Here is a 17,222-nt window from a genome sequence, read left to right on the forward strand (position 1 = left end):
AAAAGAATGAGCAAATGGTGTAATTTAAAATCTTTATTGATTCATGTTTTCTAGAAATATTGTATTTTTAAATAAATCACCAAAGGCCAAATACTTCTCTCTCAATTCTTTTTTTCATTTGTTTGGGTTTTGGGGAGAAGGGGTTGAGGCAGGGTCTCACTATGTAGTTACGAGATTCAGGCTGGCCTCGAACTCCCAGCGATCCTCTGGCCTCAGCCTTTCAAGTGCCGGGATTATAGGCCTGTGCCACCATGCCTGGCTCGTTTCTCAATTCTAAGCCACCAAATATAACACTTATTTCCCCACCAAATATAATACTTATTTTTTAACTAATCAGTTTGTGATAGCTGTGATTCTCAAATCTTTTTTCAAATACAAAAATACAAGATCGTAGCAAACAATTGCAATTTAAAAAACAAAAAAACAGGAAAAGCCTTACTCTAACTGATCAAATCACCGATCATCTGGATTCAGCCTTCTTCAGCCGCAACGTCTTTGTTCACCAGCACTGCACACACGGAAGGTGTCCCCACAGATGTCCTCACATCACAGGTGCAGGTGCTGCAAGTAGCAGCCAGGGAATAGAGGGGGGAGGCCCTGCATTTCAGTTCTATTCTTCAGCAGACACTTCTCCGCTCGCTGCATCATCTTCACCTTTATCCTTGCAAGAGTCTTGACTGTTGCTATCAATAAAATAATTTTCTTCCCCATTCTCTCTCTCTTCTACTTTTTCTTCTTCATTTAAGCTAGAGGAAGAAATTAATGAATCTTTCAAAGGAAAAACGAATTGGTTTAAAGGCATACAAACCCTCTGCAGTAGACACCATCATATAGCCCGTCTTCCTCAAGTTCCAATTTGTTGTCAAAGAGAACTCCACGAATAAAGTGTCAATTGGGAAATTAAATATTCTTCTGAGAACTAGTTTATTTCAAAACTTGAGTGACTGACTCTTTAAACTTGAAAGTATGCGTTATTTTCATTATTTATGTTACCAGAGACCTCCTCTGCTTTAAAAGAGCAAAATATTTCATTATCATGTAATATTTTGTGTCAAACATGGTAAAATATCAGTAAATTTTATAACAGTTTATATGTATTCCCTTAGGGAAAAGTTTTTCTTTTAAATAAGACAGATGAGTATGGTTTCCTGCAAGTAAGAATGTTTTCAAATGTGAACCATTCAACATCTTATATATGTTACCTTTCTTTATCTTCCGTGAAACTTTTCATCTCTTGATTGCTGAGATACTCAAATACTTTTCCACTTTTGCCTTTCTTTGAAACAAACTCATCAGATATTCCTAGTGCTTTTAGTTTGTTAGAATAATGCTTTTCTGCTGCCATTCTCGCATTTTCCTATAGGAAAGACAAATCTTTTTAGATGAGAACAAAGACTTTAAATTTTCATTAAAAATGTATGGGTTAAAAGTGCCAGTGAAAATTAAGTTTGACAATCAAAAGTGATTGAAATTCACATCGTGGTATGACCTACAATGATAATTCTAGGTATATACCCAGAAAAACTCTAAACATGTGTCCCGGGAGTCACGTAAGAGCATGCTCAGAGTAGTACTGTCTATAATAACTTAAAATTGTAAAGAGCCCAACATCTGTCAACAGTTGGGCAGGTAAATAAACCATAATCTATTTATACAACAGAAAAATAAAGCAATGAAAATGAACTACTGTTATCTACCACATCACTGATAGATACCAGAAATAAAATACCAGCAAAGAAGGAAAGCATAAAAGAATATATCTAGTATGATTCATTTATCTAAAATTTGAACAGGCAAAACTAAATTATATTGTCTGGGCATGGCCACATAGGTGGTAAAACTGCACAGAAAAACAAGAAAATGCTTATCTTAAAAATCAGAATGGAGCGGGGCAGGAAGGTGGGGATTTAGCTCAGTGGTGCCGCGGCCTGTCTTATAAGTACAAGGTCCTGAGTTTGACCCCTGGTACCAAAAAAAAAAAAAATCTGAATGGGGTTAGGGATGTATTTCAGTGGTAGAGTACTTGCCTAACATGCATGAGACTCTGGGTTCAACCTCCAGCACTGCAAAAATAACCAACAAATAATTAAGCAATTACGAAAGGTGCTTACCTCTAGGAAAGTAGAGGGCCGTGATCTGGGAGTGGTACATCTGGAGTGCTGGTATGCTAGCTCTACCTGCTAACCTGAGTGGTGGCCACAACAAGGATTGACTTGTAATTATTCTTTACAATGTACTTAGGTTGTATATACTTTTATGACTATGTAAGGTATCTGAAAAAAACATTAATAAGATCATGGGATAGTGGGCCACTCTTTATGTGCTGTAATTTTTACTCTTTATAAGCCATATCCCAAATCCATCAAAGATAATAAAATCATCAATTTGCTATCTTTACTCCTTGTAGGAAGCAAAGGATATAGCAAAAAGGACATGGATTTGGAACTAGGTTCTAATCTCTGAATGTTACTTAGTGTGAAGGTCTGTTGGAGTTGTGAGAATCCTTTCATGAGGTGTATGAATTTGAAAGCATCAAAGTTCATGAAACCACAGGTTTTATGGAGCTACAAAATGACTGTGTTCACACTAGTTCCTTGGCTTTTGTACATTATTAACTTCTATAGGTGAGTGTGAACTAGTCAGCGTAGGGCCAAGAGTTGCCCTCAGGACTTCCATCTAAAGAATGGCACTGTTCCAATGAATCAATAACATCCCATACCGCAAAGGATATGGACTAGCACCCAGTCTAACCCAAATATAAAGAAACTGTCAGGCACAGTGGCACAGGCCTATAATCACAGCACTCAAGAGTCTGAGACAGGAGAATTACTGCAAGTTAAGAGGCCAGCCTAGGCTCCATAGTGAGTTCAAAGACAGCCTGAACTACATAGTGAGACTCTGTCTCCGAAAAACCAAACCAAACTAAAACAATAAACATTAAGAAATCAAGATCCCTCTCCAGAGGTCCCAAGGGTGACAAATGGTAGACTCAAATCTCTTGACCTTTAACTGGCCTTTTCCGCTCTATCACACTGTTTTCTAAGTGACAGCAGTAATTCTGGAATTCAAGGGTGGCCCAGAGCTTGCCAACAGCAATGCAATTGTCAGCTATTAGTCTACCCAGGGACTCTAGTATAATAAGACCCCATTGAATCTAATGTTAAACATGAGAAACCAAAATAGTAAAGACTGATTACAATGCATAAAATTACCACTAGTGCATTTCTTGATAATCTGGAAACTGGAAAAAAAAATGCAGCCACTGTGAATAATAGTTAACAGTTTGTTTTTAAACAGTGTGAATGCCCACAGTCAAGCCTTGGTGAACTAAAAGGCAGGCTGAGGTGAAAAATGAGAATTATGCCCCAAAGACCACAGAAGAAAATAAAGAAACCCCGAACCGAACTCCGAGTGCATCAAGAGTATTGCATTCTTATTTAAGCAAACTAAATATAAAAGATATTAAAAAGATACTATTATCTTTAATGTTAGTACTAAAGTTAGTGCTAGTAACCTTCATTTAAATTTGATTTAAAATTCAATTCATATTTATTTACTTAATAAACTCTGTGATTTCCAAGAAACAGCACAACATCGTTTGTTGTATAATGAGTCATAGGCATATTCTGCTACAGTTACTTGACAGATAGGATTGCATAATTAACTTATAAATGAGCAGAGCATAAAGTTGTAAGTGAATATTTTTGAATAATAGCTGTTAGTAGCAATCATCACAGGAAAATCAGACTTCAAGAAAAAAAGTATTTAGGTTAAAAAAATAAAACAAAATAATGGTGATTCACGATCACAACCACTCTGTACACAGAATCATCTTTTAATATTTTACATCATGCTAAACAATTATAACTACTTCTAACTGCAAGAAATACTTCACCCATGCATTCCACCACGTAAAAGAACTGTAAAGACTATGAAATAAAAGGAATAGTTAAAACAGTAGTACGGTTATTTTCTTTTTCTATCAATGACTGCTAAGAAGGATTATATTTGTTTCTTTCAGAAACTAAAAAAAGTGATGATGAAAGTTTGTCCCTAGTTTGAAGGGGGAAATTTTTTTTAATCATTAGAATTTTAGTTTTTAGTAAATCTTTCATTTTTTTAACAATAATGGAATAATTACCTTGTAACAAGCTCTCATAGGATTTAGGGACAGTATGGTGAGAGAAAAGTGTTTTGAGTGAAGGAAACATCAAATATGAGGGCCAAAAGGGGGAGAAGAAGTATCAGCTATAAAACTAACCTGTTTTTCAACATTTAAATTTTTTATGGGTTTAATTTTATATGTGCCATTTATTTGGTCACATTTTCTTTGGAGCTTAGAAACAGTGGGTATCCACAGCATGACAGTTTATTAACGCTGACTCATCACTAATAATCAGAGTAGCACTCTTATCCCCAGCTACCCCAGAAAGAAAATGTAAGGTCTGTCTGTTCAATGTGATCATAATTACTGAGTTTTGGGCCAAAAAATGCTTATTAACATCTCCATCATGCCAGATATGGTGCTTGTTACTGTGAATACAAAGATTTGTCTACTACCCATAAAATGAATTGCCTGAAACAGATGAAGTACCATTACATAGATAATTTCCAACATTGTGGCAGGGGCAAAGATGTATGCACAGGGCAATAAGAAAACACAGAGGAAAGGGTGCCCAACTCTGCATGGGAGAACAAGGGAAGGAGTGGTTGTATACTTGATACTGTGTGATGGCAGGTGTAGTCCAGGCTTTTGTGTATGAAGAGAAAAAAATTGCTGTGTGTACACCCAGTAGCAGGTGGCAAGCAGTGACATTTATTGAAGATCACAGGAATCTGTGCTCAGGGTAAATGTGTGCTGACAAAAGATAAGGCACAGACAGAAAAATGGTGCTGCTGGGGTGGCAAGAAAGCAAAAGTATATGGGCCATAGCACACAGAAATAGCAACAGCCCCCAATTAGATGAGGCTTTCCAAATTTAAAGGATATGCACCTCTGCCCAGGTGCCTGCCCTGAATCTAGGTGTAACTGACAGGAATGGATGACAAAATGCTGTGTTATCTCAGGTGTCTCAATATGCAAGTCTGACCCAGAATTCACTTTGATCATAAGTGCATGATTGATGTGAGATGGGAATAGAGTGAGGGAGACCAAAGGTCAGGCTAGGAGATCCAATACACATGTACTCTATTTTATTTTCCACTTCTCTTAGGACAGTGGAAGGAGGAATGGCCACAGGGTGCTGTTTAAAATGAAACGGATGGAAGGAGTGATTCCTCAAACTTCATTGTTTCTAAGTGTGCCACACTGACTTCAGTGAGTAGGAGTAAGGTAAAAATAGGCTCTCAGGGTGCTTAGAAAACAACACAAAGACTTCAAGTTTGAAAGTGTAGTCTAGTGGTGTGGTATGGCCTGAAAATAAAGGGTGTGCATGGGGATAACATAAAGTGGACAGAAGAGTGCAGTGAGAGACAAAGAGGGACCACAGAGGAGTCTGTATCTGTACCATGGGAAGACCTGTGAATTTATCTTCCGGAAGCAGGGCAGCTTATGGTTAAGTAATTATAAGCAGATCAACTTGGGTTCCAATTCTAGTTCTACCATTCATTAAGTATAAACTTATGAGTTACTTTCTTTGAACTTCAGTTTCTTCATCTGTAATATGGGGACACCTACCTTACAGCATTGTTTGGAGAAGTTAATGACAAGGCCCCTTGATTTCATTTAGTGACAATGACAATAAATGAAATCAGTGAGAATGGAAGACTGTCACTGTTACCAAGGGTTACCACTTGCCTACCCAGGTTAACATTTTGGCAGAAAGGGCTGGGGATTTAGCTTAGTGGTTCCACCACCTGCCTTGCAAGTGCAAGGACCCGAGATTGATCCCTAGTATCAAAAAAAAAAAAAAAAAATTTGGCAGAACAGCAATGGCAAGGTAAAGATATAATGGGTAGCTTTGCAAAACTGAAGGCAGGAAAATTAGTCAAATCTTAATTCAGGTAGGAATTAATAGTTGTTTCCCTTGCATTTCACCAGCAGCCAAGATTACTTAGCAAAAAATTTGACAAGTCTTTCTGACCAACTCAATTTGGAAAGAAAAGAAATATGAAGTTCTCAGCCGTCTAAGTGATATCACCCAATCACAGCAGGAGGTCAACAGGAGGATCCAGGTGGAGTGCAATTTGAATGGACAAGGTGGCATACACCTATAATCCTGTAATCTCAGCTACTTGGAAGGCAAAAAGCAGGAGGACAACGAGTTCAAAGCCAGCCTAGGCAACTTAATAATATGCTGCCTAAAAAAATAAAATAAAATAAAGGGAGCTTGGGATATAACTCCATGGTAGAGCACTTGCAAAGCATGTGTGAGGCCCTGGGTTTAAACCTCAGTACTTCTAAGGAGTTGGGTATGTCATGAAGAATTTACAGATTGGAGAGAGTTTCTTTGAGCTAAAAGTTAATTACTTTATGCTATACAACATAGAAGAGTTTAAAATTATTTCTTCCTCCTAAAGTTGAAACTGAGTTTTTTTTTTTTTTTTTTTTTTTTTTAACCAGGGATCAAACTTGGGTCCTTGTGCTTGAGAGGCAGGTGCCAGAACCACTAAGCTAAATCCCCGGCCCGAAACTGAGACTTTTTAAAAAGTCCATCCTTAAAGAGGAGAGCCATTACATAAAATTGTATCTAAATGAGTAAGAAAAGATTACATAACTTTGAGAGCCTGTACTGTTTAGATTTACACACATAACATGTCCATCACCCCGGTGAGTCATTGACAAGTACAGTCCTGCAATTCTGTTCATGTCATTGGTAAGTGCTGCAATTGTCTACTGTCCAACTATAACAGCTTGAAATTCACAACATAACAGCTGTAACCTCCACTGATTTTCTGTTGTTAAGCAATGTCACCCACACAAACCCTTCACTTACAGAATCAAAGGAGAACATCAGCAGAAATTGATAAATTCTCTTAAGGGAAAGATTATAAAAATGAGTCTAACTTTAGAAAAATCAGGACCCACTGTCTATAAGATCAGTTTGATTTCCTGTAACAAGGAAGTCTTTTTAGTAACTGTACATAAGATAGATTCACTTTTTTTTAAATTGGCAGAAATAAATATGATTAGTCATTTGTTTCATTTTTTAATTCATTAGAGATCTCCAAATTATTTCATGAATCTTCACTTTAATATATAACCCAATTGCTACTTAAAGACCAGCCATTAAAAACAGGTTATGAAACTAGTATTTTGAGAACTGGATTATCTGCATGTTCTTTAACAAACTTATATGTCTCATCACAAAGATTCATGTTCAAATTTTAAGAAAAATAATTTCCTTGGCTGATCTGATGAAGCTGTCACAAAAACACTAATACCTCTCAATAATTACATGACAACTAAAAAACTGGACTGTAAATCTGGGAGCTGAAGATGTTAAAACAATTCAAAAAAGGCAGACAATAGCTCTTAAATTCCAATAAACACAACCTGAGAAACTCTTTCAAATAGTAATGGCCTCATTTTTAATTTTTCTTCTCTTTCTTCTAGTTCTCGTCGGTATTCTCTCATCCTTTCCTTTTCACTCTTTCTAAAATCAGATAAAAGAAGTGGACTTGTAAAAGTTCATCTAAGAAAATAAGTATATATCATTTTGCTTAGAGGAAAATCAGAAATTATGAGCACAGTTTACCTTAATTCTTTTTTAAAATTGATTAATTCTCATGGAATACAGAGTAAAACCTGAGGTTCTGAGAACACCTGTTTCATTGCCCAGGAAACAGTCTGCATACTTTGATTTCCAAAATCTTCAAGGCCTAATGTACTTATGGGCTTCAAACTGGCCTGAAGAGATGAACAAATGTTCTCTTTTCTCATAAATTTAAAAGTGTACAAAACCAAGAATATGTGATCCAAATTAGATTTTTATCTTTAAAGAATTTATTCTGAAAATAGGACCGTGTTCTTGTTTTTTCCCATAAATGAGATTTCCTGAAGATTAGCAGAAGTTAGTTAAATGAGAGCAGGTCAGAGACAAATGGAAAGCATGGGAATTAACACTTAAAGGAATAGGAATTAAAAATATAGAAATCTACTCTAAGTGTACTTACTCTTTGGACCAGATTCTATAATGAGTTAAACTATATTGTTTTTCTCTATGTAATAAATGTTAAAGCAACCAAGATGATATTTATCTTGAATAATTATTCAGAAAATAATTATGCTTCAAAATTATAATTATGTTTAATTATAAACAAGTTGGTGCTATGAAAAATTTAGTTCACTTCTTACATATAAATTGTAGCTATGGAAATTTTCATTCCTATTCACAAAATTGAGTTCCTATCAGTACATAAATTCTACAATATAAAGGTATATTCATTGTAATTAAAATTATATATATTGTTTTGGTTCTTATAAATCAAATTAAAAATTAGTAAATCATATTACTTACCAAGTTTGGGGGAGATATTTTCTTACTTAAACATAAATATTTTCATGTGCAATACCTGGAACACTGGTTTTCAAACTTTGTACTCCAGAATCCTAGTATTCTGTGAATGGGTTCTAGGTGTTGTATGGATATTTTATTTTTAATATTGAAATTGTAATAATGGTGCATGCCTGTAATCCCAGCATTGTGAGAATCTGAGACAATCTGAGATTGTAAATTTGAGCTCCACCTGGGCCATTTAGTGACATACCAAGATCCTGTCTCAAAATAAAAAATTTACACTGGGTGTAGTGGCACATGCCTATGATCCCAGCACTTAGAAGGCTGAGAGAGGAGAATCACCACAAGTTTAAGGCCAGCCAGGACTACACAGTGAGTTCAAGACCAGGCTGAATTATATAGTGAGAACCTGTCTCAAACAAACAAACAAACAAACAAACATAATTTTTAAGGCCTGGTGATGTAGCTCAGCGTGAAGCCCGTGGGTTCAATCCTCATTACTGAAAAATAATTTAAAAAGCAACATGCAAAACTTAACATTGACACATGTTAATCAACACATTGCCATAAATGGTATTAATTAACCAAAATGTGTTAATTTTTGCTATCAGATTTTGTGCATAACTAAAGTAAAACTCCTTAACATATCTGTTTATTGAAAAAATATTCTGGGCTGGGGGAACTCAATATAGTGAGTGGGTTTAGTATGCTCAAGGCCCTGGATTCAATTTTAGGGTTGAGATTATATGGAAAGCTTTTTAAAAAGTTTTAACTATGTGAATCAAGATTTTTCTCAATACTGTATTGTACAATTACATGTGATATAAAGAGGGTTGTAGATATAGCTCAATGGTAGAGTATGTGCACAGCATGCAAGAGGCCCTGGATTCTATCTCCAGCATCAGCAAGACTGATGACAGACAGACAGACGGACTGATTTATATGTATGAGAAAAAGGTTAGATGCCAATATAATATTACAAATGCTAACTATGGTCACAGAAAAAAAAAAGTTTCTGTTCCTCAACATAGCTTCATGGTTCTCACAGAGGTGTGTACACTGGTTCTCACCATGAGGGTGCATGCATGTGTGTGTGTGTGTGTGTGTGTGTGTGTGTGTGTTTGTGTGCGTGAACATGTTGACTATAAGTAACTATAATTGGAATCCATAAACTAAAATATTAATACCATTTTCTTTTTATTTACAATTTTTTTCTTTTTGGTGTGGTACTGGGGATTGAACTCAGGACCTTGTGCTTGCGAGGCAGGTGGCAGAACCACTGAGCCAAATCCCTGGCCCAATACCATTTTCAATCTGTTTATATCTTGGTATCCTCTGATTAAAAATAAAGAGGCATGGTGGAGAATGCATGTAACCTCAGCTACTCAAGAGGCTGAGGCAGAGGAATATGAGGCCAGCCTAAGCTATACCATGCAAGTGCTAGCCCAGCCTGGACTACAGAGCAACACCTTGTCAAAAGAAAAGATGGATGGAAGTGGAAGGGAGGAAGGGAGGGAGGGAGAGGGGAATGGAGGGAGAAGGGAGAGGAGAAAAGAAGAAAGTTTGGAAACCAATGTTCTGAATTTTTTCATGATACCTGAGATATTTTACTTTGGATTTAGACATTTGAGCTAAACTTTGATGTGGGTCATAAGCCTTAGCCCGGGTTGTCAGGAGTTTCTGCAATTCTTTTATTCTTTGCTTCTGCTTAGTTAAGATCCGATTTCTTTCTTCTTCCAACATTTTCTTTTCCTCAAGTGATCTCCTGAGGACAATAAACTAAGGCTTAATTCACCTTAAGCCAAGGAGAAAGTTGTTTAACAAAGATTTAACATGAGAGGAATGATTCAAAGGTTGGAAAAAAAAAACCAACCTTTTGGGAAGGATCTGACTTGTGAAATTGGAAATCCAATCAAGGCTAACTGTAATCTTTTCTCTCCCCAAAGATTCACAAAATGAAATATATATTCATTTCTTTAAAAAAAATACCCATAGCAAAATGTTCACTATATAGTAAAATATGTTACAGATACAACAGTTTCTTTTTTCGTACCAGGGTTCGAACTTGTGACCTTGCTTTTGTGAGGCAGGTGGCGGCACCACTGAGCTAAGTACCCAGCAATAGTTTCCTTTTTTTTTTGTTTGTTTGTTTTTGTTTTTTGAGACAGGGTCTCACTATGTAGCTGAGACTGATCTGGAACTCACTATGTACCCCAGGCTGGTCTTGAACTCATAGCAATCCTCCTGCCTCAGCCTCCCAAGTGCTGGGATTACAGGTGTGTGCCACCACACCGGCCAACAGTTTCTTAATATTTTCGAATTCACCAATATAAGACCAACAGAGCTGCATTCACTAGCTTAGCAAACCCAAGTCCCGGTTTTACCTGACGGCTTGTTCTCGTCCTCTGGATGACACTGTGGGCACTGCAGGTCTGCATCTACAAGACGTGGGCTTTGCACTTGCACTTCTTACTGGTGGCTTATGCCTTGGAGACAGACAAGGGCAACATGTTTCTTTCAGATTTTCTTCATCTGCCAAAATATTCTCTCTTTCAGATTTACTTGAGGATGCACAAACATTAAGTGGTCGGTGGACTGTGGAGAGTTTTGGATGCTTGTGTTTTGAGAAGTGTTTCTTACACCCCTCAGGAAGGTTTTCAACATCAGGAGTCTGGGATCGTGCCTTGTGTTTATTCCTTAATTTTCCAGTCTGTTCAGGAGCCTTGGGGTTCCTGGCATGTTTATGACCTGGTTTATAAGGCAGAGGGGATGAGTTCTGTAAAAGCTGTTGGGCTCTCAGTTGGGTCCTGATGTTTCTAAGGAGCTCTTCTTCTTTTAATTTGTCACTGATAGCTGAACTATAAACAGATCGAGGTATTGGTCTGGCTTTAAATTGATATGTTTTTTTTTTAGACTTATACAAGTCTCTCAGTTGCTTTTCCCGGGCTGCTTGCTTCTGTTCCTCCCTTGCAATGAATGTAAATGGCTTTTGTGAGGCCAAAAGAGTTTCTTTGCTTTTCTCCTTCCTAGCCCTCCTCTGTTCTTCATTTTGCTTAACTAGCTCATGATAAAGGGGAAGAAGGACACTCATAGGAACTGGATTGGCTCTGAATTTCTTCTTACACTCTGAATCTTCTTTGCTTTTGAGGACTTTATGTACTATTCTGATATCTGATTTAGATTTCATGGCCTCTTTTTTCTTCTGTTCTCTAATCATCATTTGAAAAGGTACAGGTATTGTAATTGTGGGCACCCATTCTTTTGGTTTCTTCCTTGTCTTTTCAGCTACTTGGAAGTCAGTATCTTCACTCTGAATATAATCATCCACACAAAAGTTGGTCCACATGTTGCTGATGAGCTCCTTAGCATAGGACATCATTTTGTTTTTCCTGGGATGCTCTTTTTCTAGGTTGGGCAACTCTTCTTCAGAAGAAGTATACAAGGAGGAAGACTGGCCTAAGTCTGGCTCCGAAAGTGATGTCATTAACGTGACAGGGCGGCAGGAGTTATTTTCCGACACAGAACTAATGAGAAGAATAAATAGAATTGTATATGACAAACATAAAAATTAAGCTGGAGTCACTTTTTTTTTTTTTTTTGATCCTGGGGATTAAACTCAGGACCTTAGCACTGATATACATCCCGACTCTATTTTATTTCTATTTTGAGAAAAGGTCTTACTAAATTGCCCAGACAGAATTCGAACTTGTAGGCCTCCTGCATCTGCCTCCCAAAGTGCTAGGATTACAAGCATGGGCCACTGCACCTGACTCTAGAGTTACATATTTTCTAAGATGAGAATATACCCAACTAGAAGAGAGGAACTGAGTAGGGCTTGTGAAAATTATCATTTTTATTTAGAACAGAGCAGTGAGATACCTATAAATTATTTAAGTTCATGCCTTCATTTTACAGGGAAGGAGCCTAACATGTCAGAGGCTCTCTAACTTCTGTTAAATTCTCCATATTTTCTAGTCTCCCCAGCCTAAACCACGTATCTAATCAAGTTTCTCCCCTGCTTGAAGCTTTTCGATGACTCCTCAATACCACAAAGACTAGATCATAAAGCCCTTCAGGATTGACCTCTGTTCACCTTTCCAGTCTTATCTCTCACTACTTTCAACCTCCCCTCACCATTCTTAAATCACACCCAGACACAGGAAGCTCCTCACTCACACCAAGATTTCTCACACCACCATGCCTCTGCACACAAGGTTTCTGCTGCGAAGTGGGCCACTCCTTGTTTCCAGCATCTGCTACAACTTTTTTAAAATTTTTATTTTATTAGTACATGTTTGCAGTACATAAAGTTTACAATCATCTTGGGGAGTAGGTACATGTACATAAAATAGCTTGTTTCTTTTTTTAATCCCCTTATTCCTTTTTCAACACTGAACTCAGATGTGATAATTCTGGGGAACATTCGTTTCTGTATCCCTTCAACAAGTTGACATAATCAGCTGCTTCTTCCTCCATTTCTCTCTTTTTTGCAGTACTGAGGATTACACCCATCACCTTCACACTAAGCTACATTCCGCAGCCCCCCTTTTTTAAACTTCAGACAGGGTCTTGCTAAGTTGCAAAGTTGCTCAGGTTGTACTTGAATTTGCAATCCTCCTGCCTCAGCCTTCTAGAGTGCAGGGAGTACAGGCATGCACCATGTACTCAACTACCATTCTCCTCCCAGCACTCCCCCCCTCCCTCCATCCCTTCCTTTCTTCCTTCTTTTTTGGCAGTACTGGAAACTGAACCCAAGGACTCATGCATTCTAGACAAGCACTCTATCACTGAGCTACATGGCCTTTAAAATTTTTTAGTTTTTGAGACAGTATCTCACTAAGTTGCCCAGGTTAGCCGTGAATTTGTGATTCTCCTGCCTTGGTCTCCCAAACAGCTGAAATTACAGCTGTGAACCACCACACTAGGCTTCTTCCTTCATTTATTAAAACTTCTCACATGTTGTAATGCAATTTTTGCTTCTCAGCTATTCTTTGGGGTCTTTGAGGACTTCCTGGTTTTGATTCCTCAGTTTCCAGGCAAGGTGAGGTAGACAGGAGACACAAAATCACCACTGACTAGTGAATTAAGTTGGGTGAATTAGAGACTGGCCTCAAGTTTTCAACACAAGTGACTTCACAGAAGGAATGAGTCTTGAAATTACAGGTCATTTTGAAAAATCAGATTCATGTCTCCTAGTCCTGAAATCTTTGTACTGTTTTTATTTGCAGTATATGTGTATACATGTATGTGTAATATGTATATACTGTACTACACACACACACACACACACACACACACACATACATATAGAGGGGGAGAAGGGAGGAGAGAGAGAGAGACAGGTTCATGAACCTGATTCTTTTCACAATTCTGGGAAAAGTTTCCCCATAAAGTCAACATTGAGCCTAACCATTGCATTTGGTTCAGTTCTCGTCCAATTTGGTTTGTAACCAGAATTATGGAGAGAATTGAGTTCATGAACCAAAGTGCCAGTCTATATACAGTGGTACCTCAGTTCACAAACTTAATTTGTTTTAGGATTTTGGGGAAATGGCCACAGTTGTGTTTGTCACCCAATGTAGAGTTTTTAAATATAAGTAAAATTCTGCGAAATCCTTTTGTTTGGGAACCAAATTGTTTGTGAACAGATACATTCATGAACCGAGGTATTACTGTGTGTGTGTGTGTGTATATATATATATATATATATATGTGTGTGTGTGTGTGTGTGTGTACACACACACACACACACACACATATATATATATATATATATATATGTGTGTGTGTGTGTGTGTGTGTACACACACACACACACACACACATATATATATATATATATATATATGTGTGTGTGTGTGTGTGTGTGTACACACACACACACACACACACATATATATATATATATATATATATGTGTGTGTGTGTGTGTGTGTGTACACACACACACACACACACACATATATATATATATATATATATATGTGTGTGTGTGTGTGTGTGTGTACACACACACACACACACACACATATATATATATATATATATATATGTGTGTGTGTGTGTGTGTGTGTACACACACACACACACACACACATATATATATATATATATATATATGTGTGTGTGTGTGTGTGTGTGTACACACACACACACACACACACATATATATATATATATATATATATGTGTGTGTGTGTGTGTGTGTGTACACACACACACACACACACACATATATATATATATATATATATATGTGTGTGTGTGTGTGTGTGTGTACACACACACACACACACACACATATATATATATATATATATATATGTGTGTGTGTGTGTGTGTGTGTACACACACACACACACACACACATATATATATATATATATATATATGTGTGTGTGTGTGTGTGTGTGTACACACACACACACACACACACATATATATATATATATATATATTTCACAGTAGTGGGGATCAAACTTAGAAGTGCTCTATCACTGAACTACACCCCCAGGTATTTTTTAATTTTGAAACAGTGTCTTGCTAAGCTTCCCAGGCTGGCCTTGACCTTGAGAACTTCCTGCCTCAGCCTTCCAAGTGGCTGGAATTACAGGCCTGTGCCACTGAGACCAGCATCTTTGTATTATAAGTTTAATGAGTTCATGTTAATCCACATATCAGAATGGGTTTTAAAATTAAACTTTATATATGTCACTTAAACAACACAACCTAAATCTTTTGATATATATCTACAGATCTATGAGTGAGTAAAAAAGAAAAACCAAATGGCCACCAAACGACCCTCAAAGAAAGAAATCACTTAGTAAACCAGTAAGTAATTGAGACATTTTGAATAAAATCTCACCTCTGTGTATCATGAAAAGCACTAGGGGATATCCAAGAGAAAATACTCTAAAATAATTTTGTTCCATATTTTTAGCGTACATTTTATTTTACAGTCCACAAATGACATTGAGCACTTACCTGGAAGAGTTGCTAGGAACATACTCCCTGATGGTTATTGGCTGAACTTCTTTTAAATTTAATTTATTCTGGTACATTTTCTCTAGTTTTGCCATAGTTTCTATGTGAGCTGCCTTAAGCTCTTCTAGTTTCTTGAAATACTCTTCATTAGAGTGGCACATATCAGAAAAGCTCACAACGTCACCACAGTTTATACTTCTTTCCAGCACAGAAAAGTTGGTGTTAGAATCAGCCTGGTAGGGGAAAAATCTGTTACATGGTGTCTGGAATCAGAAAAATTAAACTGATATTAATCCAAATGCTGCTTCTTTGTTGTTGTTGGGTTTGTTTTGTTTTGTTTTGGTTTTTTGGTTTTTTGAGACAGGATCTCAGTATGTAGTTGAGACTGATCTGGAACTCACTATGTAGCTCTGGCTGGTCTTGAACTCACAGCAATCCTCCTGCCTCAGCCTCCCGAATGCTAGGATTACAGGTGTGCACCACCACGCCCAGCTGAAACACTGCTTAAGGGATCTACACCTAGTTAGGTTATATTACTTGAGGGCTATGTACATTTTCCTCTAATCATATTTTCAGAACAAGAGAAAGTAAGATCAAACTGCCAGAAAATAAATGCTACTTAATCCATTTTATAATGGGTAGTTAGGTTCCTGGATCAACCAACAAGAGTTATTTAACTCACTATATTCACATTATTGAAAAACGGACCCAAACCACTCTGTATGTTTTCAGTATTGGTATTGAAGACAAGGCCTTGCACATACTGGGCAAGTAAGTATTCTACCCTGAGACACATCCCGACACCTTTTTAAAAATTTTGTTTTGAGACAGGATCTAGCTAAATTGCCCAGACTGCTTCACACTTCTGATCCTCCTACATCAGCCACCCAGATGGCTGGGGTTACAAGCACGTACCAGCCCACCCAGTGCAAAGCAACCTTTACAGTTTCTATAAGGAGGCTTCTTCTGAGTTGTAAGTTTTACCTCCCACTGTAAATCAAGCAAACAGAGGCCAGTGCCATTCCTTGAGCTGGAATTCTGCAGAGTGACTCCAAGGATGTGCCAGTGGAGAGAAGGCAAGAGAACTGAGGAGCGGATGAGGATCAGGAACAAAGTTCTCCAGGAGGGCTTGTTAAGAAGCCATGTGGGATGAGACTTCAGAGGGGAGTGAGAGGACATGAGGGAGAATTAAGGGACTTTTCAGGATCATCTCTTTTATTTATTCACTCATTCATTTATTCATTTATTTACTTTTTGTTTTGTTTTGTTTTGTTTTGTTTTGTTTTTTTGAGATAGAGTCTTGCTATGTAGCTTGGGCTGGCCTGAACTCAAGAACTCGCTAAACTCAAGGCAACATTCCTGCCTCAGCCTCTTGAGTGCTGCAATTACAGGCATGTGCCACCACGCCTGGCTTTAGAACAGTCTTTCCTAGGTGACACAGACTTTGAGAGTGAGAACAGAACAGATGGTTCTGTATGTACATAGTTGTACATATTCTATATACAAATACAACTGAGAGAAAACGTCAGTTTCTTTATAAATTATAAAAATTATAATACGTTCACAGTTGAGAAAGTTGAAATTATTTATCACACTATACATAAAAAAATTATCATCCATGGTTGTAATTTAGCCTACTTCTTGGAACAGTCTCAAAATGAAAAAAGCATATTTGTTACAGAAAATTACAGGTTTAATCAGGTAAGACTTTAGAAAAATAAATCCGTTTACCCTCTCCCAACATGAAAATTCAGAAAAGTCAATTATATATAGTGATTT

General features: G+C 37.2%; 1 protein-coding gene across 1 annotated transcript in view; it reads right to left on the minus strand.

The window, feature by feature from the left end:
• Positions 1-201: 201 nt before the first annotated feature.
• Positions 202-17,222, minus strand: part of Fam161a (FAM161 centrosomal protein A) — a 21,756-nt gene continuing 4,735 nt past the window's right edge. Inside the window, exons 2-7 of the mRNA XM_033762286.1 lie at positions 15,444-15,712; positions 10,844-11,983; positions 10,057-10,224; positions 7,496-7,595; positions 1,203-1,357; positions 202-746 (exon numbers count right to left, since the gene is read on the minus strand). Of these exons, the coding sequence (XP_033618177.1) occupies positions 611-746; positions 1,203-1,357; positions 7,496-7,595; positions 10,057-10,224; positions 10,844-11,983; positions 15,444-15,712 (1,968 nt within the window). The 3' untranslated portion in view covers positions 202-610. The remainder of the gene's footprint in view (positions 747-1,202; positions 1,358-7,495; positions 7,596-10,056; positions 10,225-10,843; positions 11,984-15,443; positions 15,713-17,222) is intronic.

Source organism: Fukomys damarensis, unplaced genomic scaffold, assembly GCF_012274545.1.
Source record: "Fukomys damarensis isolate Sample0158 unplaced genomic scaffold, DMR_v1.0_HiC HiC_scaffold_2, whole genome shotgun sequence".
NCBI classification, from domain to species: domain Eukaryota; kingdom Metazoa; phylum Chordata; class Mammalia; order Rodentia; family Bathyergidae; genus Fukomys; species Fukomys damarensis.